Source organism: Cutaneotrichosporon oleaginosum (assembly GCF_008065305.1).
Source record: "Cutaneotrichosporon oleaginosum strain ATCC 20508 chromosome Unknown ATCC20508_contig03, whole genome shotgun sequence".
Classification (NCBI taxonomy): domain Eukaryota; kingdom Fungi; phylum Basidiomycota; class Tremellomycetes; order Trichosporonales; family Trichosporonaceae; genus Cutaneotrichosporon; species Cutaneotrichosporon oleaginosum.
Genome location: NW_027072172.1, coordinates 2,143,467 through 2,167,397, shown reverse-complemented (window position 1 = coordinate 2,167,397; position 23,931 = coordinate 2,143,467). Strand labels below are relative to the sequence as shown.

General features: G+C 59.6%; 9 protein-coding genes across 9 annotated transcripts; 6 read left to right on the top strand and 3 right to left on the bottom strand.

Annotated features, from left to right (window-relative positions):
- Window positions 1-562: 562 nt before the first annotated feature.
- Window positions 563-2,144, bottom strand: COLE_04060 (uncharacterized protein; the record flags this gene model as incomplete). The annotated part of the gene is made up of 3 exons (XM_065626320.1): window positions 563-597; window positions 634-812; window positions 865-2,144. The coding sequence occupies 3 exons, from the start codon at window positions 2,142-2,144 to the stop codon at window positions 563-565; spliced, it is 1,494 nt and encodes a 497-aa protein (XP_065482401.1).
- A 782-nt stretch (window positions 2,145-2,926) lies between these two features.
- On the top strand, window positions 2,927-3,541 carry COLE_04059 (uncharacterized protein; the record flags this gene model as incomplete). Its single annotated transcript, XM_018421722.2, has 3 exons — window positions 2,927-3,166; window positions 3,220-3,376; window positions 3,444-3,541. The coding sequence occupies 3 exons, from the start codon at window positions 2,927-2,929 to the stop codon at window positions 3,539-3,541; spliced, it is 495 nt and encodes a 164-aa protein (XP_018282604.1).
- A 782-nt stretch (window positions 3,542-4,323) lies between these two features.
- COLE_04058 (uncharacterized protein) lies at window positions 4,324-6,663 on the bottom strand (the record flags this gene model as incomplete). The annotated part of the gene is made up of 9 exons (XM_018421721.2): window positions 4,324-4,389; window positions 4,425-4,558; window positions 4,593-4,905; window positions 4,940-5,006; window positions 5,043-5,128; window positions 5,165-5,438; window positions 5,477-5,867; window positions 5,903-6,105; window positions 6,173-6,663. The coding sequence occupies 9 exons, from the start codon at window positions 6,661-6,663 to the stop codon at window positions 4,324-4,326; spliced, it is 2,025 nt and encodes a 674-aa protein (XP_018282603.1).
- Window positions 6,664-9,078: 2,415 nt separating this feature from the next.
- On the top strand, window positions 9,079-11,164 carry COLE_04057 (uncharacterized protein; the record flags this gene model as incomplete). Its single annotated transcript, XM_018425067.2, has 2 exons — window positions 9,079-11,044; window positions 11,094-11,164. 2 exons carry the CDS (start codon window positions 9,079-9,081, stop codon window positions 11,162-11,164), a joined length of 2,037 nt encoding a protein of 678 aa, XP_018282602.2.
- A 559-nt stretch (window positions 11,165-11,723) lies between these two features.
- COLE_04056 (uncharacterized protein) lies at window positions 11,724-13,423 on the top strand (the record flags this gene model as incomplete). Its single annotated transcript, XM_018421720.2, has 10 exons — window positions 11,724-12,064; window positions 12,117-12,444; window positions 12,489-12,628; window positions 12,665-12,770; window positions 12,807-12,842; window positions 12,883-12,920; window positions 12,972-13,026; window positions 13,074-13,205; window positions 13,240-13,290; window positions 13,328-13,423. 10 exons carry the CDS (start codon window positions 11,724-11,726, stop codon window positions 13,421-13,423), a joined length of 1,323 nt encoding a protein of 440 aa, XP_018282601.1.
- Window positions 13,424-14,498: 1,075 nt separating this feature from the next.
- Window positions 14,499-14,993, top strand: COLE_04055 (uncharacterized protein; the record flags this gene model as incomplete). Its single annotated transcript, XM_018427246.2, has 1 exon — window positions 14,499-14,993. The coding sequence occupies one exon, from the start codon at window positions 14,499-14,501 to the stop codon at window positions 14,991-14,993; it is 495 nt and encodes a 164-aa protein (XP_018282600.1).
- A 475-nt stretch (window positions 14,994-15,468) lies between these two features.
- On the top strand, window positions 15,469-18,543 carry COLE_04054 (uncharacterized protein; the record flags this gene model as incomplete). Its single annotated transcript, XM_018427247.2, has 4 exons — window positions 15,469-16,088; window positions 16,198-16,573; window positions 16,610-16,723; window positions 16,768-18,543. 4 exons carry the CDS (start codon window positions 15,469-15,471, stop codon window positions 18,541-18,543), a joined length of 2,886 nt encoding a protein of 961 aa, XP_018282599.1.
- Window positions 18,544-20,704: 2,161 nt separating this feature from the next.
- Window positions 20,705-21,465, bottom strand: COLE_04053 (uncharacterized protein; the record flags this gene model as incomplete). The annotated part of the gene is made up of 4 exons (XM_018420138.1): window positions 20,705-20,935; window positions 20,967-21,140; window positions 21,249-21,376; window positions 21,408-21,465. 4 exons carry the CDS (start codon window positions 21,463-21,465, stop codon window positions 20,705-20,707), a joined length of 591 nt encoding a protein of 196 aa, XP_018282598.1.
- Window positions 21,466-21,783: 318 nt separating this feature from the next.
- COLE_04052 (uncharacterized protein) lies at window positions 21,784-23,611 on the top strand (the record flags this gene model as incomplete). Its single annotated transcript, XM_018421719.2, has 7 exons — window positions 21,784-22,003; window positions 22,041-22,100; window positions 22,134-22,157; window positions 22,190-22,618; window positions 22,652-22,832; window positions 22,898-22,943; window positions 22,988-23,611. 7 exons carry the CDS (start codon window positions 21,784-21,786, stop codon window positions 23,609-23,611), a joined length of 1,584 nt encoding a protein of 527 aa, XP_018282597.1.
- Between the last annotated feature and the right edge of the window lie 320 nt (window positions 23,612-23,931).

Here is a 23,931-nt window from a genome sequence, read left to right as displayed (position 1 = left end):
CCTTGGCCTGGCCCTTGCGTTGCTTGATTCGCACACCACTTAGGGTCGGTTTGGCCGCTGCACCGCTGGCATTACCGGGGGTAGTCGAAGTGGGCGTGTGGGACATGCAATGGGGCTCGGTTCTCGAGATAAAGAGTGGTGAGTGAGGGATGGAGAAGAGGTGGAAAGGGAGGCTGGAGAAGAAAGGATGCGGCGAGTTGGGGAGGGAGAGTAGATTCAACGTTGGGTTGGATCCTGCGCTGACACTGCACTCCACCACTTAATCAATCACCACCCTGAAATTCAACGGCGGCAAATTACCTCCACATGGCTTGTGGCGCCGCACGCATGCACGCCCACCTTATGCACCTCAAATGCCGTTGGACCCTCCAGCCCCAGGCAATCACTTCAGACTGCCATGCATCGACTACGATGGCCCATAGATTCACTTCCCCACCACATGAGCGAGGATCAGGATGGAGAGTACGATAAAGAAGGACGATGGGGAGGCAGGCACAAAGGAGATGGAGGGGTCACAGCTGTGTCTTGATACGTATTCACAGAAATGCCCTCGTAAAGTTGTTTACGCGTCACTGCCATCGACGGTCTGGTTGACGCCTGCCGTCAGAGGGAACTTGAAACTGAATGACTCACGGCGCTCCTTCTCCGACTCGAGCTGCGAGTAAAGAAGCATGAGAGCACGCTCAGTCGACTCGGGCGTGCCGACAATGGTGAACATGCGCTCGCCAGTCTCATCGTGCGGGACCTTGGCGATGGAGATGCGCGAGCCAGAGAGACGACGGATCTCCGTAATCTTAGAGCCGCCACGGCCACTGCATGTCAGCTCACCAGCCCAGCAGTCTCGCAAAAAAAGTTGTCACTCACATGATGCAGCCGACCATGTCGCTGGGGATCGAGATGTTTTGGGTGCGGAGGTTGGGGTCGTTGAGGGGAGGGGTGCTCTGCGACTCAGACATGCGACGCTCGCCAGTGCCACCCGAGATGGAGCCGCGCGAAACACGGCGATCGCCAAAGTTGGGCTGCTGAGCGTTAAAGGCACCCATCGAGGTACGGCGGATGCCGCCGGTAGGCCCAGTGACCGTCTGAGCGCCGAGACCGCCAGCAAGCACACCGGCGTCGCCGCCGGCACCCGGGTGGTACTGGACAGTACCAACGTTGCGCTCCCAGTCCTCGAGAAGGCACTTGGAAATCTCGCAGACAGCAGTCTTGATCGCGTCCTGAGCACCCTGGACCTCGACGACGCGCTCCGTCGACTGAGGAAGCATCTCCTTGGACGCGACCATACGGGCGCCCGACATATCCTGGATCTGCTTAATCTTGACACCCTGGCGACCGATGACCGTACCCATGAGGTTGTGGCTAATGAGGAGACGAATCGAGGTGAAGGCGATCGCCGGGGGAGGAGGGAGGGACGAATCCGAAAGAGGCGTCTCGAGGAGGAGGCGCGCGATCTCGGAGTACGCGGCGGCGATGGCCTCGGGGTCACCCGAGATGCTGAGGACGCGGTCCTGGACACCGGGGACGACCTTGGAAACGCCAGCCTTGCAGTTGGCAACCGCACGAACGTTGGCGATGGTAGCACCAGCCTTGCCGATGATTATGCCAGCCTCCTTGGTGGAAACGAGAGCGCGGAGGGTGAGCTCCTCAGGAACCGCATTAACCTGGTGGTCCACAGGGGACGAAGGGGAGGCAATGTCTTGTGTGAGCAATGTATGCGCGTCAAGAGTGCGCGAGGAAGGAAGGTGGACGCGTCCACATGAGACGCGCGTTAGTTCCTGGATACTCACCGGAGTCGGCCATTTTTGCGCGAAAGTGTAGACGTGAGAGAGGGAGGTGAGAGAGAGAGCGTGTGCCGGAGTGAGGTCACGCAAGAGGAGGAGAGGAGGGGAAGAGGCGAGGAAAAGTTGAGGTTGCGGGAGTGAGGGGAAGCGGAAAGGAAAGGGGGAGACTACGGAGAGTGAGAACGGAGGGGGGAGAGGATGGAGGTGAAGAAAGGGAGGATGGAGGTGAGTGGGAGGTCGGGAAGAAGGTGCGGAGGGGGAGGGACGGAGGGGTGAGGGACGGAGGAGATGGAGGGATGAAGAGGATGAAAGAGGATGAGGACGAGGAGGAAGAGGATGATGAAGATGAAGTTCGAGTTGCATGTCCAGGAGACGAGGATCGGATGGGCGCCGCCGGGCAGTCCTTCACTGTCCGTCACTCACCACCACGCGGGCCGCAACCGATTAGGCCTTTAGGTGGCAAACGGGACTAAAATCCCAGGACTCACTCTGCATTCCTCCCGCCTTGCTGAAGCTTTGCGCATCACGATGGGGCAGGACAATAAAGCTGCTGTCAGAGAGGAGCTGTTCGCCGCGCTCGCCGCGATGCACGGTGGACCGTCTGCGGTAATGTTGAGCACATGCATTGTCGCGTCTGATGCGCTTTTGCAAAGCCCTGGCGGACACTGGCACGCTGGCTGCTGGGCTGTCAACAAAGCCACATTTCATGCATAGCCTGGACACCGCCTGGTTCTGGGCCCTGAACTGTGCCACACTCTCGGCGAAATGCGGCATCTTGTCTGCCAGATTTCCAAAGTTCGTGCCTGGGTCTCTGCTCGAGGGCCTCCCATCAGCAACGACGGCGACATTCTTGATTCCTCAGCCTCTTCAAGGATAGCAAGACTTGCTTAGTAGAGCCTCGCCCATCGTGAGTACCTCCCTTTTCGACACTCGAGACGCGTCCAGACGTCGCGAGCGGCCCAAGGGCGCGTCTTGCACACTCCCAACGGTCATTATGTCGCAGACGGGGTGGCGGACGGAGTCGGGTCGCAGATGCATCGGTCATCTGGATGTAGCCCCGTTATCCGCTTCGTCTGCGTCCTCGTATGCTCGAGTCGACCCCGCTCGCGCCCTTACCTTCATGAGAGCACCGCTGACAGTTGCAGATGCAGATTTTCGTCAAGACCCTCACGGGCAAGACCATCACTCTCGAGGTCGAGTCCTCGGACACCATCGACAACGTCAAGTCGAAGATCCAGGACAAGGAGGGCATCCCCCCCGACCAGCAGCGCCTCATCTTCGCTGGCAAGCAGCTCGAGGACGGCCGCACCCTTTCGGACTACAACATCCAGAAGGAGTCGACCCTCCACCTCGTTCTTCGTCTTCGCGGCGGTATGGCCAAGAAGGTGAGTTGCGGCAGTGACATACCCTGTTGTCGGGACCCGCGCTGACTTGTCAGCGCAAAAAGAAGAACTACACCACCCCCAAGAAGATCAAGCACAAGCGCAAGAAGGTCAAGATGGCCGTCCTTAAGTACTACAAGGTCGGCTCTGACGGTGCCATCACCCGCCTTCGTCGCGAGTGCCCTGCCCCTACCTGCGGTGCCGGTGTCTTCAGTGAGTTGCAGCAGCGCAAGCGCAGCGATACGCTTTCTGCGATCTTCGGGCCGTTGCTGACAGACAGTGGCCATGCACAAGGACCGCCAGGCTTGCGGCAAGTGCGGCCTCACCTACATGTTCGACGAGTCGAGCAAGCCCGCCGCCACCAAGGGCAAGAAGTAAATGCTTCTTCAAGGACAGCTTGGGGCACTCTGTGTCGCTCTTCCTCCGCTAGCTGCCGTCTCACCGTAGCTACAGCTCGGTAGTCATGCACATCGTGCTCTAGCGCATCACCTGCCTTACTCCCGGATGCCTTTTCCGCTGACTAACGTCTTGTGCTTTGTGTTACTGTAGTCACATGACTGACTTGACTTTGCCCTGCCGTTTCTCGATGAAGTTTGTGCCCTTGTGGTGCGATGCCTGGGGCTTCTCGACGGGAATCCATGCCATGCCTCAGGAAAGGTCAGTCAAAGCACCTTCCAATACTAGCGGAATTGGGGCCGAGGGCAATATCCCCAAAACATGGAGAACTCCTTGTCGTTCTCGCGACGAGGTCCGTTGAGAGGGCTCCTGAGGTTCGGCCTCGAGGTGATATCTGTAGCGAAGGATGTCTGGGAAACCCGACGCAGACTGTTTGGTCTGGCATTTACGACTTGAGGGGCTCGCTGCGAAGGTGGTTCTGCTTCCTCGTGGTGTCTCATGTACCCGGCTTGCTACAGCCGCATCTGCGGTGCACGCTACCCCTCTATTCACCTATTCACTGACAAACACAATGATCAGAGTTTCTCATCCACCAAGTGCTCACTGCTCACATATCTGAGCGCTCATGCAAGGTGCCACTGGCTCAGGAGGTCGCTGAATATATATCGCATCATCTGTGATGGAGGAAAGGCAGCGAGTTGGCACACGGTGCAAATTAGGGATACAACGGGCTCTCCGTGGGGCAAGAATCGGCACACTCATCTCTACACAGGTCCAACCAGCTGGAACATAAGCTTGCGCACGATGCCCGAAAGGGAATCCGGCGAGTGCTTGACGTCAGCTAAAGGTCAATGAATCAGCTTACCTTATAGGCGTCCATAACCATGGCCATGGCAGCGGCACCAAGAATTGTTTCGCCGAAGGGCACGAGGGGCACATACGCTCGGCGTCGCGCGGCCGACCACGCCGACTCAAGCGCCTTAGGAAGAACGTACATGGCTGCTGTAAGTGACATAACATCGCTCCGACTTACCCAACTCAGCGCGGCGGCGCTTCTCCTCGGCGAACAGTGAGGCGGCGTTGAGGAAGCCCATGACCCACAGGTTCTCCTTCCGGTTAAGAATGCGGCGGAGCAGATTGGGAATGTTGGGCATGTCAAGGGTACGCGAGCGCATGCAAAACAGCGCTTGGTTGATGACAACGAAGAACCCGAGGAACGAGCAGCTGCGCACTATGCCAAAGATGATCTTCGCGAGCATGCGCAGGGGATCATTCTTGAAGTGGTGACGACGGAGAACTAGGGGAGGGATGAGATGTAGTGCGCCGTAGACAGGAAGCATAAAGCGCTGGTGTGAGCTGAGCAACACACTCCCGACTCACGAAGACCTGGAAGAAGCGTTGGACATCGCACATAATGCACGAATCCATCCAAGGATGCAGCACAGCGCTGAGGTCAGCTTGGGACTTATATCTCTTGGCTCACCACGGAATATGCCAGTCAGGCCTGCCACCCTTGGCCTGGTGCTCCAGCATCGCACGGAGAGTGCGCGCATGACGAGGGGTCACGCCCTTAGCATCAGTACAGTCCGTGCGGGAGGCACTCACTCGTGGCTCTCGCAGCGCTTTCTGAAGCTGGGCCGGAGCGATGAGGTTGTGGCGAACGGCGGTGCGGTTTGACGCCACCGCGTACTTTGGTACGCCGGAGGCGCTTTGGATCCAGTTGTAGTATTCGCGGGCGAGAGTTTCGGGGGCAAGAAGGAAGGCGTACATAATCTGGCCGCAGCACAGACCGAAGAGGAGGATGTCTCCGTGGGGAATCGAAATGCCCATGCGCGGTGCATACTGATTGTATGTCCCCTGCAGTCCACGCACGAACATCCTGGCACAGTCAGTAGCTGTTTCAGCGCAACTACGTACTGTTGTGCAATGCCGGTCCGCCGGCCAGCCGTCTCCCACAGCAGGCCCAAGCTTCCTACCGCACCAGCTGCAGCAGCTTGCCAGCGCCGTTCGCCCTCATTGCCTTCACGTTGAGGTGGGCCGAACGTAGGTTGCGAGAGCCCGTGTCGCAGTCTGCGTTTGATGTAGGAGAGTGGGGGCGCAAGTCGCAGAAGATGGAGAGTGAGACAATTGAGGAAGGTGAACGTCCCAATCATCGCACCAAATCTCATCGGTTCCTCTCCGAAGATGGCCTTTCGGAGCGTCGTCATGGTCACTCGACCCTTGCCGCGCTTTCCGGCCTTGAGCACACGGAAGAGGACGATCAGCACGTTTACACCAGCTCGAACGCTGAACGCGAGAATGAAGGAACCTCGCAGTCAGTAGTGTGAGCACGAAGAAACTCACGAAGGCCGCGCTTGAGAGCTAGAATGAGGCTGCGCTCGGCATCGTCTGGATACAGCCGCTTCTCATCCTTGCTACGCCATACGAGCTCTCGGCCTGCGCGCGAAATCTCGGAGACGACACGAGCGCGCTCCTCCTGGTCATTGCGAAGTAGGAGAAGGTGATCTAGGGAAGCAAGCGAGATTGTGCGCCGGATCTGATCGGCACTGGGGTTAGCGATTGAGCACACCGGACGTTCAGGTCGTCGAGCGATCTCGGAGAATGATGGCTTACGTCTCGGAGAGGTTTGGTGTGGGAGGCCCGCTCAGAAGCCATTCCTGATCACGAGGGACATTGCGTTTGCGGCGCCGCGCCCCGCCGGGGTAGACAACTTTGCCCTCGGGAACAGGGACGGAAGGCGATTCGCCGCCGACTGCAGTAAAGCGCAGATGCTTGGTGACTCGATGTCCATTAGTCGCGTCGATGCTAGATCGGGAGCGTCGTAGGACGGAGGAAGGAGGGGAGAGGATGCCCGTTGGCGTGTCAGTATCGATGGACTCGGGCTCGGAGACGGCTGACGTGTCCATCTCTAGCTCCTCATCTTCACTGCCGCTACTCTCGGCTCGAGGTGGCGGGGCTGTCTTGGACCGGTGCACCATTGGGGGGTCTTCTGATGTGGGGGAGGAAGTGAATGAGGTGGGATCGGAGTGAGAGTCGTGTGTGATGTCTGCTGCTGCCGACAGAGCGCCAGGCGCGGTGCTGTCCGCGGCGAGAGAGTCGCTCATAGCGTCGAGAACGAATGAGTGATGTGTAGAGTGTTGGGCGCAACAAGAGATGGGACTAGCTGTTGGTTAGCTCGCACCCGGTCCAATCTCCAGCCGGTCGCCTCTCGGCCGTCATCACCGCTCTCTCCTCTCCACACTCCAAAGTTGTGGGGATCTGGGGAAGGTCTGAAGCTAAACAACACGTGAGATTACGAAATATCACGTGACCACACTGGCCACGTGGGCAGCCGGCCTCGTCAACGATCGACTCCAGCTTCGAGTCAAACCGAGCAACGGAGCTAACGGAGGCAGATCACAAAGGGAAGGAACCGAGAGGAACGGATGTCCTCGGCAGCTCGGCAGGATATTCGGGTTGAGCCCTGAAGCCACGTCGCGAACAAGCGTGTTCACGTCGCGTACGCGCGCTCATGTTCCCTCCTGCCGTTTGTACCCATGCATTCACCCCTGTCACCCCGTCATGCCCGTCACACTCTCAGTGCATTAGTGGATCAGTGGACATTCCACCTGTTGTGCTTTACAGAATTACAGTACAAGGCCCAGCGTTTGCGCCGCAGGTATTGGGGCGACATGTGCATTACCTGGGTTCGCGGACTCGATCCCTCTTTTTTGATCAGCCTCTGATCCCCTCCGAAATCCATCAGATCGTCGCAACACCAGTTCAAGGGTGCAGGGCATGCAGGGGGATGCACGCACCCTCGCCCTTCGCGTGCCCTCACAGCTCACAGCCATCGTCGCATCCTCACCGCTATGGCCGCCGCCACCTCCGAGCTGTGACCAGCTGCCAGGCTCCCAAGGTCCGGGGTCAATTTACCCTATACACAGCTAGCTAGCAGCTATGCAGCATGCCCCGGCATGCGCCTGCACTGTACACGAGCCCCAATGCGCACAGCGGGTGCACCCATGCACCCATGGGCTCACCGAGCCAAGACTTTTGATCCTCCATGATCCACGATCGGCTTGACAATCAGCTACGCCCAGAGGCCAGAGGACCGGAGCAAGACAAGTGGTGCGACGGGGTACACCGCCCCGTGTGGCCCTGGCCCCATTGGCTGAAATGACCGTTTGACCCTTTTATGATCCGCTATTTACCCCTCTGTATGTGAGAATCGCTGTGGCCTTTGAGCCTGTTGGCCTGTTGCCTTTGGGCCTGTGACGCGCACGCCACCGACGAGATCGAGTCAGAGGAAGAGACATCCAGAGCAAACTCTGAGCGACACGCGACACGAGTCCTCGATCCTCGAGCGAGCGGGAGTGCTCGATTCAACCGAAAGGCAACAAACACCTGAATCTCTCACCCATCATACCGCCCTACGTACCGTACCGTACACTCCTCCGCCACCCAAACCGTATTACCCTGTTCCGCCTGCACGCCTGGCCCACCGCTAATAACTCCCAGCTGCCAGCAAAGCACAATCTACTCCCCTCCGCGCCTCCGCTCCCATCTCCTCTTCATCACTTCTCGCTTCCTACACACTCATCTCTCACATCTTTCATCCCAGCATCTACTACTCCCCCTCGATACATACTCGCTCTCGCCAAGCTTACTCTCGCTTTGCGACTCGAAGCCTTGACACCCTCTTTCGCGCCGTAACCCCTTACGTCGCAAGGTCCGTCACCACTCGCTGTCGCCGCGACAACACCGCATCACTGCATTCTTCCTTCTCTTCATCTCCTTCCCTGCAAACACAACTTGTAAGTCGCTCTTCTCGATTCTCTCTTTTTCTATGCGGTCCTTCCTATCCTTGTTCTGTTGGGGAACTGATTGTGCGCCGGCTGAAGGGCGAGGGGGGCATACATCATGCTGGAGCCCCCTCAGATCGGTCCGGAGACCATATGTGGATCACTTCAAGCATCTGCCGCGAGACGCGCTGCAGACCAGTGTGCGGGACGCGCTGCAATGCTCGCAGAACCCATCTGCCAGCCGGCTGTGCTACTACCCCATGGTCCAGCTTCCGGGCTGCCGGGTGCCGGACTTGTTTCCCAGATCCCATATCGACTTCCGTGCGATTTGTTATGCTGTGCTGACACGTCAATCACATCGCCTCGGTCATGCCCCGATCCGCCGCCCACCACTGCATTCCCACCTTGCCCCCGTCTTCACAACACGCGTCCTGAATCGTATAATACCTCCCACCGTCGCCTGCAATGCCCGTGACTCTCGACGCTGTGCTGTTGCGACTCGATCCCATATACCCCGGCCACCCTTCCTTACATTGGCCATCGCTTGCGTCTCCTTCGCGTCAACATCTGCGTCATTTCTCTTTTTCTCGCCCGCAGCCATCATGTGTGGTATGTCGATAACTGACGCGCCCCAGCCCCACGCTAACATTGGTAGGAATCTTTGCTTACTGCTCGTACCTGACCGAGCGTGACCGCCGCTACGTCTGCGACGTTCTCTGCAATGCCCTCGCCCGTATGGAGTACCGTGGCTACGACTCGGCCGGTATCGGTATCGATGGCGACTCGCCGAGCGACCCCTACATCCTCTTCAAGGAGGTTGGCAAGGTCTCGGCTCTCCGCAAGCACGTCGACATTGGCATCCCTACCCCCGCCCCTGGCAACGAGGCCAACGCCCTCACGTCTCCTATCGACATGAAGAAGGTGTTCGTCAGCCAGACATCCATGGCTCACACTCGCTGGGCTACTCACGGTGTTCCCTGCACACTCAACTGCCACCCCCACGTCAGCGACCCAATGACTGAGTTCACTGTCGTCCACAACGGTATCATCACCAACTTCAAGGAGCTCAAGCTCGTCCTCCAGAAGCGTGGCTACGTGTTCCGCACCGACACCGACACCGAGTGTGTCGCCATGCTCTGCAAGTACGTTTACGAGAGCCAGCCCAACAAGCGCCTCAACTTCCAGACCCTCATCAAGACGGTCCTTAAGGAGCTGGAGGGTTCGTTCGCCTTTGTCTTCAAGTCGGTCCACTTCCCGGACGAGATTGTCGCTGCCCGTCGTGGCTCGCCCCTTCTCATCGGTGTCAAGTCGGAGCGCAAGCTCAAGGTTGACTTCGTCGATGTCGAGCTCCAGGACGACAAGATCGCCGTTCCCGAAGTCGGCGACGCCAACGGCCTCCTTGCCGTCCCTGCCAATGGCAACGCCCCTGCTGGCTCCAACCTGCGTCGCCAGCAGTCTCGTGCCTTCCTCTCGGAGGACGGCATGCCTCAGCCAATCGAGTTTTACGTCGCCTCGGACCCCGCCGCCATCATCGAGCACACAAAGAAGGTTCTTTACCTCGAGGACGATGACATTGCTCACATCGCCGATGGTCAGCTCCACATCCACCGTCTCCGCCGTGACGACGGCCTCTCGTCCGTCCGTGCCATTGAGACTTTGGAGATTGAGCTCGCCGAGATCATGAAGGGCCAGTACGCCCACTTCATGCAGAAGGAGATCTACGAGCAGCCCGAGTCGGTCGTCAACACTATGCGTGGCCGTGTCAACTTTGACAACAACACCGTGACACTCGGTGGCCTCAAGGCCTACCTCCCGGTCATCCGCCGTGGCCGCCGTCTCTTGTTCGTCGCCTGTGGTACCTCGTACCACTCGTGTATCGCGGCCCGCCCGGTGTTTGAGGAGCTCACCGAGATCCCAGTTGCCGTTGAACTTGCCTCCGACTTCCTTGACCGCCGCACGCCGGTCTTCCGTGACGACGTCGCCATCTTTGTCTCCCAGTCGGGTGAGACGGCCGACACCATCCTTGCCATGCGCTACTGCCTCGAGCGTGGCGCTCTCTGCCTGGGTGTCGTTAATGTCGTCGGCTCGACCCTCTCGCGCGAGACTCACTCCGGCATCCACATCAACGCCGGCCCCGAAATCGGTGTCGCGTCGACCAAGGCATACACTTCGCAGTACATTGCCCTGATAATGATGGCTGTTCAGTTGGCCTCGGACTCGATGTCCAAGGCTGGTCGCCGGGCTGAAATCATCGCCGGTCTCCACGACATCCCTGGCCAGATCAAGACCATTCTCACTATGGACAAGGAGATTCAGCAGCTCGCGACTTCGTTCGCCAAGCAGAATTCGCTCCTCATTATGGGCCGCGGTTATCAGTTTGCGACCTGCCTCGAGGGTGCCCTTAAGATCAAGGAGCTCTGCTACATGCACTCTGAGGGCATTCTTGCCGGTGAGCTCAAGCACGGCCCTCTCGCCCTCGTCGACGAGAACCTCCCCATCATCTTCATCATGACCAAGGACTCGCTTTACCCCAAGGTCCAGTCTGCTCTCCAGCAGGTCATTGCCCGTAACGGCAAGCCTATCGTCTTCATCACTGAGGGTGAGGAGGCGCCCGCCGATGTCAAGACTGTCGTTGTCCCCAAGACCACCGACTGCCTTCAGGGCCTCCTCAACGTTATCCCGCTTCAGCTCCTCTCGTACCGTGAGTTTCCGTCTGCTCTTTCCCTTCCTTTCTCCTCGCTAACACCCAGACATCGCTGTTCAGCGGGGCGTTGACGTTGACTTCCCTCGTAATCTTGCCAAGTCCGTCACGACGGAATAAGGTGCTCGCCTCTGAATCGATCATTGTTCGCCCGCTGCGCTGCTGGGGAGGTTTCCAGTACATGGGGTCGGCAGTGTGGGGCGGCGGCGACCTCCGTGGCTACGGGTGCGAGGTACGCGGGACTTTGAACCTCGAACGCTCCTTATGATTTGTACAATGACTCCTCTGCATGATGATGTGGTTATAGATGCATGGGCCGAACGAAGCACACAGGAGATGTAGTGTTAAGGCGGAAGCATTTGAAGCTGGCATGCCACTCGGTTTATCCACTTGTTTACATGCCATGTGAGTGTGGGGTGAGTGTAGACGGGTGACGCAATTCGATCGCGTGCGCGTGCGCGTGTTGTGCCGTCCCTCTGTCTTTCACCTTCACTCATTGTACAGTATTTCACCATTATTCTCTACACCTCTCTTCATCCTCTTCTCCTTCATCTTCAATCCACAGTCCCCAGTGGACTTAGTCAGCCCATCCACGCGCCCAACTATCCGCCTACCATCGCTCCTGTCGCTCCGACCGTCGCTGAGTTGCGGTCATCGTGTTGCAACCTCTCCACCGACGATGGCGCCACCCGAAGCTGATGTATCGCCGTCTCCTACATCTGCTTTGACATTGCCGACTACCCTTCCCGCATCTCCCCCGCCCACCATGCTCAACGAGGCAGCAGCTGCGCCATCCAGTGGCGCGTCATCGCCTTCTCGTATCGCCACCCTGGACGCCACCTCCACTACCCCCGCCCCCGATTCCCTAGAAGCAGACGATGTCCAGATGTCGAATGGCGACGGTCACCAGACGCTCGAAGGCCCCATTACGGCCCCGCCTTCCGTGGTCGAGGAGAAGCTGCTCTTGCTCATGAAATGGGCAGGCAAGTCATTTGAGCTGGTGGCCAGCTCGAGCGACCTGTGCGTGCTCTTTCTTTGGCCCCTTTGTCCGCTTTTCACATGCTAATACCAGCGTGTATGACCTGCGTGCCCAAATCGAGGCGCTCACCGAGGTGCCGGCCGATGCGCAAAAGATCATGGGCCTCACAAAGGCCAAGTTGAGCTCGGATGCGGACGGGTTACGTCTCGCCGCAGTCGGCGTGAAGAACGGCGCGCGCTTCCAAATGGTCGGTACGCCCGTCCACCTGCGCTTCAAGGAGCGCGTAGGGCCCCCGCCTCCCGACGACGGGCTTGATATCAATTACCCAGCCCGTGGTCGGGACGGTCGATATGTTGCACCTGAGGAAGACCCGCGCAATCTACGCAAGGTGGCTGAGCTCGTCAAGAACTATCCCATCACCGTGAGTGAACGACCCCCTCAATCAATATCAGGAACTTACCCCAGATCATTAATGAAGCGCGTCCAGGGAAACGGCTGCTTGTCCTCGACATCGACTACACCATCGTGGACACTCGGCCTCTCATCGATGGGGCACTCCCACCAATAGAGTGCGCGCGGCCTGGGCTACACGATTTCCTGGAGCTGTAAGCTTTCAAGACCTCAATACAGTCTGACAACAGTGTGTACCCGCACTACGATATTGTGATGTGGAGCCAAACGCACTGGCGCTGGCTAGAGACCAAGCTCGTCGAGCTGGGAATTCTCGGAGGCGATGCGTCGTATAAGGTGAGTCTCCGCTGCGTCTAGGTTGACTCATATGAGATCTGCTTCGTGGCCGACCGCACCACGATGTTCCCGGTAAGTACAAGTAAAAGTCATCGATCATCCTAACACTCAGATTTTCAGCCAGCGCTATGGGCAGATGATCAAGCACGAGTGAGTTGTCTGAGATTTCTTCCTGGCGGGCGTAAGGATTGACATCTTCAGAGTCAAGCCTCTGGCATACTTCTGGGCACAATTTCCTCACTGGTCGGCGAAGAATGTGAGTACCACTAGAACCAGGCACGCCAGAAGCGTACTCACAACAAGTCTATCCACATAGATGATCTTGGTCGCAACTTCGCCCTCAATCCAGGAGAGGGACTCAAGATTCGAGCGTTCAAAGGAGCTGGCACGCTTGAGGGCGCGTCCGATCGCGAGTTGAAGAAGCTAGGAAGCTATGTGAGAGGACACGTTTTACGGTTGCTGACACCAGCTCATAGACATCGCACAGACAACTGATGACTTTACAACGATCGACCACTCGGTGAGATTGGAGGTTGACGCCTGATGCTAATATGCAGCGCTGGAAGAAGTGGCGCCGCCGCCGGGAGGCTGAGGCGCGCGAGAATGAGGCTGCCGCGGAGGCGGAGGCAGACACATCGGGTCCGGCAGCTTAGCTTGGTCGTTGTCGCACGCCAAGGCAGAGAGGTTAAAGAATTGACTTGTCTCAAATGTTGGGGATCTCTGCAGGATCGGGGAGGGTTGACAGCATATCATTGTCACAGTAGCATAGCAGACAACAGTTGTATATATCTGAGTACGTGCAGATGCATGTTCGGCAGGTCATCGAGGGGAGCTTGTCATGAGGAGCAGACGACTTGGAATGGAGCAAGTATATGTTTGGTTTGTGTTTACGAGAGGGGCGAGATGGTCGTTCCTAGAATGCATGTGTGGGGCTCATCTGACAGACCATATAGCAGTATAGCAGACCGTTGGGCGCAACCAGGTTGCAAGCACAAGTCAAGTGCCTTGAAGAGCGCAACATGCCAATCGTGTAGTCATCTCCCAAGCCCGCCTGAAGCTGGGTAATATTGTTTGCTAGCCATGGACAGTTGGACGAAGGCGGAATTATCAGTCGAGTGAATACTGCATGGGAGAACACGCGCCTGATTTTAGAGATGACGCAAGGCTAACTTTTGGGTGGATCGGGCAGTTTGGCGTCAAGTACATGAGTGCAAGGGGCAAGGGACAGATCACATGCTCGGTTCATGAGTGGCACCGAGCCTGGAGTGTGGGAATCGGTTGACCGCTCGACGGTCGTATGCGCCAAGCCGGGCAAGGTCAGAGGGGCCGGAAGCGCGGGAAGGCTCTGCCCGCAATCTGCCGTTTCTTCGGCTCCCAGCTCTCATGGCGGCGGTGGTCGAGGTCTGACGCCACCGGGGCCACACTCACAACGCCGCGTTGTCTTCCCACCCAGAGCACCCACAATAGCAATGTCTTGCATATCTCCTATGTATGATCCTGTGCACAGCCGCAATGTAGTGTACATACTCGACGGCATGGCGTACTTTTCCGGCAACGGCAGCCGGCACATTGCGCCTGCCAGCCCCTCATGCCTTCTATACACGTCCGTCGTGGTGTCCGCGACGACTGCGATCCTGCGACGGGCACGATACTTGTTCCCACACGCCACCGTCTATACCTCCCCCTCCCGCCCCACAAGCCCACTGGCCCATACATGCCATACTGTACATGCTATACACACATCTCTCGCCCCCCGGTCATGCAGTCACCACCTTGCTAGATCTATCTAGCAACTCTTGGCATTGCATCAACACGATCCACGACACAATTCACGATCCGCAATCTCCATCTTCATCTCGTCCTCGCGAATACACGCATACCAACCCGCCTGTTTCGTCCGGGATCAAGTCACCCTGCTGCCTCGCTGCCTCATCGCGGTCATCGCAGGACCGTATCGCAAGATCGCATCGCAGGATCGCAGGATCGCAGGTAATCGCAGAAGACAAGCCTGACGCACGGGCCATCGGTGCAACCTGTCACACCGGTCGAGGCGTCGAGGAGGTCCAGGAGGTCCAGGTCGTCCAGGTCATCCAGGTCCCGAACCGTTATCCTTTTGATTGTAACGCTCAGCCTGCAACCTTGAGGAGAACGGCAGCGCTACTGTACGACGCTGCAACGCTGCAAGCAACAGCGCAACTACTGCAACTACCCCGGAGGCCCTAGGCCGGAGAGCTGAGAGGGCTCTGATCGATCATCGACATCATCACTCCATCTCTCCTCCATCCCTTCCCCACTCTCCTTGACACTCTCTCCTTTCATCTCTCGTCGCTCTCAACATCTCAGACGCAGCACTCTCCGCTTCAACACCTCCCTCCTCTGCGTCTCGTCTCCCTACTTTATAATACGCCCAGCCTCCCCTCCTCCTCCTCCTCCTCCCCCACACCTCCCACTCCTCCCCCTCCTCCCCCTGCACCTCTAGCACTCCCCCTGTTCCCCTGCATCGGCCTGTGCTCACACCTTCCCACCGCTGGGTTCTCCGTCCGCCTTCTCTCCTCCCCCGACCCCCGTCCACCGCTTCACCCCTCCTCTTACATCTCCTTCTAAGCGCCCGGCGGCGCTGCACATCTCTCACATACCCCCAGGCCACCGCAAATCTTGATCTCGAACACATCGCTCACTTCCCGTTAGCGGTCTCGACATGCGCCTGCGCCTCGCCCTCGCTCGTCTGGCGCTTGTCACCACCCTGGTCGGGCACGCTTTCGCCCAAGACAACGCGGGAGGTAACAACGGCGATGGTGGAGGCAATCAGAATCCCACACCCACTCCTGCTCCCAGTGGGAGCGCAAGTGGGATCAGCGGTAACAGCAACAACTCTTCCGCACCAGCATCGGCGGGCAGCAGCAACCGCACGTCGGGCGCCGCATCGGCCACCTCGCTCGTTGCAGGCCAAGTGATCGCGACCACCATCACGAGCCTTATCCCTGGCCCTAGCGGCACGCAGACCAACGTCTTCACTTTCACATTTACGGTCGGGCTGAACGGCTCGACCGACGGCCTCAACAACAACGGCACACTAACGAACGGCACAGCAAGCGGCAACGGCACTATTTCGAACGAAACAATTCCATGGAACGATACACTCTCTTACCTTCCCTTCTCGCCCAAGCTCGATGCGGCGTACGGCCTCGGGGGTGCCCTCCTCATCCTCTCTGGCATCCCCGTGGCGACGCTAGGCGGCAAGAACCGATGGAGCGCCTTGGCGATTGTCTCAGGCTACACCGTCGCCTTCTTCTGTCTCGTCATCATTCTATCTTTCGGGTAAGTCGGTGCCAGATAACGGGCACGAGCGTGCACGGCCCGGAGTTGGTGTTCCTGGGGCTGGTTGGGCGTTGGAAAGCGGGTCGTGATGTGATGATGCTGATGGCAGTGTGACGCCGGCCCTGGAGCCACCCTCTCCCAATCCTCCGACCGACGCCATGCGAGGCCTCTACCTCCTTGCGGTAGGCATCTCGTGCATCGTCGGCGCGGGACTTGGAATCTTCTTCTTCACCTTCGCCAAGTATTGGGTCGGGGCCGCTGGTGGCTTCTGCCTTGGATGGTTCCTTCTCGCCCTCCGCAAGGGCGGCCTGGTGCGAGACACTGGGCCCCGTTGGGCCATTCTTGGCTCCTTCACTTTGGCAGCGCTTGTTGCCGCTTTCATCCCCAAGGCTCATGAGTACGTCCTACTCGTCGCTAGTGCACTGGTCGGCGCCACCGCCTTCACCCTAGGCGTCGACTGCTTCACCCGCGCGGGCCTCAAGGAGGTGAGCTATACTGTCTGTGGGCGCTGCTGACCGCAGTTCTACGTATATAACCTCGGCTACCCCCAGCTTTTCCCTTCCCTCAACGGTGGCAAGTACCCCTTGACCCAGTCTATGCAGGTCGAGATTGGTGTCGTTGCTGCCGCCACTCTGGTGCGTTTTCCCGAAGGCATCAATTTGAGAGGCGCTGACAACAGATCGCCGCCCTCATCCAGTTCAAAGTCGTCAACCTCCTCCAAAAGAGGCGCAAGCAGATCGTTGAGGATGAGGAGGCGCGTCGCGAGGCTGAAGAGGTCGCTCGTGCCGCCGAGAACTTCAAGAATGTCGACGCTGAGCTGGCTGAGTGGGAGGGCAAGCATGGCGACGGCAGCGGCAAGGGCAGCAGCATCTTGACCCCACCGCCGAACATGCGCAACCTTCCCGGCTTTGAGGACGGCCAGGCCAGCGGCTCCAACTCCACTCTTGCCATGAGCTCTCCTCGCAAGCAACCTCAGCCGATCGCACCCGAGCTGCAGGTTAACCCTCGCCGCATGAGTCTCCTTGAGGAGATGGGCTATCGCGATGAGGAGCTGCCCACTAGTCCCCAGACTCCCACTTTGCTCGTTCACGACACCGATCCTGAAATAGAGCAAAAGCTTCAGCTGCTCGCCGAAGTCCGTCGTCAGCGCCAAGACTTGCAATCGTCCATGGGCAATCTACGCACCTCCTTCCACGACACCCGAGGCGCAGGCGAGAGCGGCTCGATCAGCTCGCAAGGCAGTGGTCGCCCTGCGACTGTAATCAGCGTCATGGATCGCGGACGTGGAGCGGCTCCGAGTCAGCCTGTGAGCATGCACTCGCGCGCCAATTCGTCATCGAGCTTGCAGCTACTTGACGGCGTGCACCAACGCAAGGATTCGAACGCCAGCAGTCGCCTCCTGGATGACCGCCCCCGCAGCCGCCACCTCTCCGGCACCAGCAGTCGTCTACTGGGTGACGATGACTTCTACGCGCGCCGCGACTCACGCTCTCTCGGAAACAGCTTTGATGAGCGCCGCTCGCCACGGACTATTCTTCCCGGCGAGTATAGCGCAACCGACCTTGGCCCTCGACTATCTTTGGCAGAGAGTCCCGCCCGGCCCACTGAAGTCCTCCGTGTGGACAGCAACGATGCTCCGCCGATGTCAGAGTGGCAGCGACGAAACTCGGAATGGGAGGAGTATGTCAAGAGCCGCAATGTCCAAGGCACTTCAGCTCCTGCCCCTGCCTTAGACAACGATATGACCGTCGTCTCGACCAGCGTGGCCCGCGCCATCTCGCAGCGCAACGAGGGAGTGCCTCGCACCGCAGACCGCACCCCTGGCCAGGAGTACGGGGCCAACTTGATGCGGGCGCTCTCGATGGACATGCAGCGCGCCTCCGCCCTCCCTCCTCCCGCTGCTCCGCGGCCAACACCTAACGAGCGTGCGCCGCGCACCGCTCCGCGTGCTATGACGACTGAGGAACTTGCTGAGCGCCACCGCGACAAGCTCTCCAAGCTGCAGGACACGGTGACTGCACCGATCCGGGAGCAGATTGCTGTTGCCAACGCCCGCGACGAGTGGTCCAAAGCACAGGCACGTGAGCGCGATGAGCAGGCCCGCCGAGAACGCGAACGTGCCGACCCTTCGCGCGCCCCCAAACACGAACGTGGCGACACCGCCAAGGAGCGCTCGGTGGGCGACGTGCTCACAAGCCGCTCGCCACCGCGGCCCCAGGACCGTCGGCGGCGCACCGAGGAGTGGCGCAACAGCGTACCGCTCTCACCGCCGAAGCCTGCGGTCAAGCCCGCGGCCGCCAAGCCAGCCACCGTTATCCCGCCTGTGGCGCCAGCGCTCCCGCGCTCCTCCTCGCAGCCGATGGCCAAATCGCCGCCTGCTGCCAGCACCTCCCTCCCCATCATCGAACGCCGGACACCACGCCGCGCCAGCAAAGCCAACATAAACATTGCATAGGTATCCTCTCATCTGCGGCGTATTTCGATACCTGCTTCGCATCTCATACCCTCCCACGAATTGTATACGCATCAGAGGTGACATATTATAAACATTTAGGACAAGCATTGTGTAATCGTCCTCTCCATGCATGGTTATGTGTAATCGTCAATGGTCTTCGTGACAAGATCATGCAGCAAATCGGCAAAACTCTAATCTAATCGTTGTCTCTACCACGGTGACAGCATCAGCAGGCGGGTCCATCCACCAGCCGCTGACGTGGGGGCGGAGGAGGGTGTAGTTGCCTCCCTGCCCCTCACCGGCGTCATTTCTACAGCTGGGGGAGAAGCTGGGGGAGAAGCTGGGGGAGAAGCTGGGGGAGAAGCTGGAGCTCGAGCGGGAGCGGAGCGGCTCATCGCCGCGCCTCCGATCGGTGCGGCAAAACTCTCGCTCACAAGGGAAGCAGCGCTAGGTGCCTGCGCCCTCACCTCTTCCGGCTCTTCTCGCAACACTTCCCTCCCTTCCTGCTCTAAGCCTCCACCTCCCTCGCGGGTAACTGCGCGCAATACTTCGCTCGCACGCACCACACCTGTACGGATGGGGAGTGGTGGAGCACTGGCGGAGCGAACGGGCTCGTGCCGGCTCGTGGAACGGTGCGATGCGACATATGACGCCGAGCGCGCAGGCGGTGGTGTATTGTGTGCGGGAGAGCGGCGGGTGGGCGTCGAGAGTGCCGAGCGGGCCGTCATCATCGACGGTGAGCGGGAGACCGCTGACAGCGACGGTGGCGGAGGCGGCGGCGTGCCCGGAGGGATGGCGAGGGGCGGGACGGACGCGAGCGAGGCGCGGGCCGTCACCATCGTCGGTGTCGTGCCTGCTGAGAGGGTGCCAGAGCGTGCGATGGGGGTCGAGGGCAGCGATGTGTGCGTTGGCGCCGTCGACACCGAGAGAGAACGGGTGGGCGTGACGGAGCGCGTGGCGGAGCCCAACGCCCTGCTGGCGGCGGAAGGGTGCGCGCCCCGCGGCAAGATGTGCGCGCCTGGCGGTGGCGGCTCGTCGGGCGGGTCGTACACGTCTCCGAAGCCATATCCGTATCCGAGGTCGTAGCTCGGCGCCCCGCCCCAGTGCAGCGGGGCTACGGGCTCGTCGTCGCCGTCCGTGCCCTCCGTCACGACACTCAAGCCCGACATGTCCGAGAGGCGGCGGGCATGCTCGTGTCCGCCGGCGCTCGAGAGACTCGGATCGCGTCTACGATTAGCCCCGTGCGGAAGGACACGCACCGTAACAACAAGCGCTCCTCGTCCCCCGCCTCCTTCGTGTACGCGGGCAGCGTGCGCACGCTGCGCCCACTCTCGCTCCGGCCCAGCCCGCCGGAGAGGTTGAGCCCGCGCCGCCGCCGCGGCTCGGGCGGCCTTTCTGTGGGCGCGGTGAGCTCTTCCTGCGACGGGTTTGCGGCTTGCTGCGCTGCGCGTTCGCGATGCGAGTGCAGGCGCCCCCAGTATAGCTAGCGTTAGGAATTTGGAGTGATAAAGGCCGGACGCACGAAGTAGGCCACGGCGATGACGATGACGCACGCGATCACGATGGGCGCAATCACCCCCATCTTGCTCGAGTCCACGTCCGAGTCCGGACGCGGTGCGCCGCCCTGCACTTGTCTCGGAGATGGTGCTGAAGATGGTGGTTCGACATCGGCCGGGCGGCCGCCAGGCACGAGAGGGACGCTGTTGCTCTCGCCGAGGGGGAGGGCGATGGGCGCGGCAACCGCAAGAGAGACTGAGGCCGCCAGACTGACGCCGAGGATTACCAGCTGCCGCAGCATCAGAGTGAGATGAAAGTGAGTTCCAGCGCCGGGGAAGTGAAGAAGTAGATGTGAGATAGCGGTGGCGTCACGCCGTGGCAGTGTATGCGGTGCGGCGCTTCGCATACCTTCGCACCCACACAGTTGACAACGCACGGGCGCTGCAGTGCCATCCAGTATATCCTGTTCGCGGATCGCACGTCCAGCTGTCCATGCTGTCCACGCTCGCCCTGGATAGCGTTCGCGTCCTCTCTGTTCGCTGTCGGCTCGTTACTATGCATGGCGTGACTAAGAAAGGGCTATCGGGCTGCGCCCTTGACAACTTGCGGTTTGCAGATGGGCATGGGCGTCGGCGGCCCGTGCTATTCATGCGCGATTATGCGCTCAACGTCGGCGACCCGGCGGCGGCGGAGGCGGGAGCGAGAACCCGCCGCTGCCGCTGCCGCTGCCGCTGCTCGTGGGCTTTGGCGCTGCAGGCTTGTCGCGCCCCGGCAGCTTGATGCTGAATGTCTGCCCCTCTTTGAGCGAGTAGTCCTTGGGCGGCGCGCGGTTCTGTGGTTTGTCCTCGGCCTCTGCCGGCTGAGATGCGCGCTTCGCGACGGCTTGCAGTGCCACCTGAAGTCAGCTAGATCTCCACACGCCTCACCTGGAAGTCGAAGCTCTCGCTGCGCTCGAGGAACCCCATGCCGATGTACGCCCGCTGTCCGTTCTCGCCCTCCACACGGAGCACGAAGTACCGGCTGCTGTCGAGGACAGGCTCGACCTGTGTCCACGGCGAGGCGTACGTCGCCTGCGCGAAGAGCTCGCCTGTGTTCGGGTCCTGGGGTGAGCGCGAGCTCGGAAGCGAGACGACGGAACGTAAGATGGACGGAATGGGCCGATCCCAGTGTCGCCCAGTCCCGACACTCCAGGCCGACAGAGCACCCACCTCCAGACGAATGTCGCACCGCGCCCCAACCTCAATCACGCGCAGCCTCCCCTTCCACAGAAACTTCTCCACGTCCCACTCAGCGGCCTTGTAGCCTTGCGCCGAGGTGCGCGGGGGGACCTGATACACTGGAATCAGTTGTATACCAGTGCCGCTCACCCATCACCTCGCGCGAGACGAACGAATCGCTCTCGATCTCCTCTGTCAACTGGTCCATGATGATGAGTGCGGTGTGGTAATGTCGTGGGAGATGATAGCTGTTTCGCGCGCTGGAGGGGAGGTCGGAAGTGGAGGCCAGCCTGGAACACGACACGTCCTGGCACGTGTTGTGTACGTAACATAACACGCGGTAAGTGAGACTGACTTCGCCACTCAGTGGCGCAGCCGCGGGAGTGGAGGTCGGCCCGTGCGGACATCGGCGCCGCGCCGAACTTTCAGTATTCAACTCCGCCCTCCATCACATTCTCCCCTAAAGTATCACTAGTCGACGCGGCGAGCATCCATGCTCCGTTTTTCTCATTTATAACTCATCGCCATGATCTGGGCTGCCTTCCTGGCGCTATTGGCGCCCACGGCTGCCCTGACTACACCTCAGCTGCGTGAGCGGTCGATCTACCAAGTCGTCACCGATCGATTCGAGCGCCCCGATGGCACTGCGCAGCCGTGCAACCCCGCCGACCGCCGTTACTGCGGCGGCGGATGGAAGGGTATTGAGCGCCAGCTCCCATATATCCAGGGCATGGGGTTCGACACTGGTAAGTTGTGCGCGCCGAGTGCGGTGGCTGACGGCAGTGTGGATCAGCCCCGTCGTCGCCAACATTGAGGGCATTCCAAATTCGGAGAGCTACCACGGTATGTGTTTATTTGTGGACTCGCTGACACCAGGCTACTGGGCGTCGAACATGTTTGGTATGTGTGTTTGCGGGCGCATCTAACCACAGAACTAAACTCACGGTTCGGTACTCCACAAGACCTCCTTGACCTTTCAGACGCGCTGCACCAGCGCGGCATGTACCTCATGGTCGACGTGGCAGTCAACCACGTCGGCTGTGTACCGGGCGAGTTCATACCAGGCGCGCAGTACGGCCCCTTTAGCAAGCCCGAGCACTTTCACGACTTCTGCATCCCCGATTGGAAGCTTGATGACCAGCTCGAGGCAGAGCAATGTTGGCTCACCGACCATATGCCCGACCTCAACACAGAGAATCCCGAGGTCATTGCGCTGCTGCACGGATGGGTGCGTCACCTCGTGCGTCAGTTCCACATCGATGCCATCCGCGTCGACACGGTCAAGCACGTCCGCAAAGACTTCTGGCCTGAGTTCGTCGCGGCGGCAGGCGTTGCTGCCATGGGCGAGGTTTACCACGGAGGTGAGCAGAACCTGCTGATTCATCTGACCTCTGATCCCCTCTACCTGCGTCGGTACCAGGAGCACAGCCTCGAGTCAATCCTCGACTACGCGACGTTCTTCCACCTCCGCCGGGCATTCCAAAACGTTAACACGCCCATCGAGGAGCTCACCTCCATGATCACGCGCGTCCACCGCATGCTTCCAGACCCGACGCTGCTGGCATCCTTCTTAGAGTAAGCTACAAGTCCTGCTCAGCTTGGCCTGTTCTATCAACAACCAAACACGTGGCTAACGTCAGCAACCACGACAATCCCCGCTACCCCGGAATCGTTCAGGACCGTGCTGTACGTGCCCACACACACACACCTCGAGGCGTGCTGACGTGAAGCTCCTCAAGAACGCTGCCGTATACCCGTTTATCAATGACGGCTACCCCGTCGTTTACCAAGGCCAAGAGCATGGATTGAGCGGCGGCGCTGACCCTTTCAACAGGGAGGCGATTTGGAAACACGGCTTCTCAAGCTCACGACCCATGTACCACGTCTTTGCGCGGCTAAATCACGCCCGACGCCGAGCAATAGCTTTCCCGCCTTTCCTCACCTCCCTGATGCGACACCACAAGCTGGACGCCCATACGGCGGTGTTTGCAAAGCCGCCACTCGTCACGATCTTAACAAACACTGGAGCCGCCTCGCCAGTCCGCGTGTACTACCTCCCCTCGGCGCTAACGACCTTCGCACCGCGTATGGCAGTGGTGGACGCGCTCACTGGTCAAGTCTTCGCAACGGACCCTCAGGGTGGTCTCTCCGTCCCGATCGTGAGCGGCGAGCCACGCGTCTTCCTCCCTCTGGGCACATGGGAGGGTCGGCAGGTCGCATGGCAGCTGTCTGCGAACGCAGAACGCGAGCGGGAGCGCGCCGCGATCAAGCACCAGAACGGCGGGGCCAGCCCCGCGCATAGTCGCGGATCGAGTCTGAGCTCCATGTTCAGCTGGTTCCGCGGAAGCAAGTAGATTCTACACTACACTGTAGCATAGAACATTATAGAGGCGTGCATCATAACCGCGCAATTGTTCATCCAACATGAATGTATTTCACCAGTGACGAGGTTCTGTGTGCGGGCACATGTCTTCCGATAGCGAACTGCAATGGAGTTATATCCACTTGCCGTCGCTCGTAACAGTCAGAGGTCATCAGTAGTGCAGTCGTAGCGAGGAACGACAGGTGGGCACGTGCAGCTCGTGCAGTCTGTTCATGAGGGGGGGTGGTGATGCCATTGCGGGGTGATTTGATTCCGAAGTGGCAAATGTTTCAGGATGAGAGGACCAGAGCG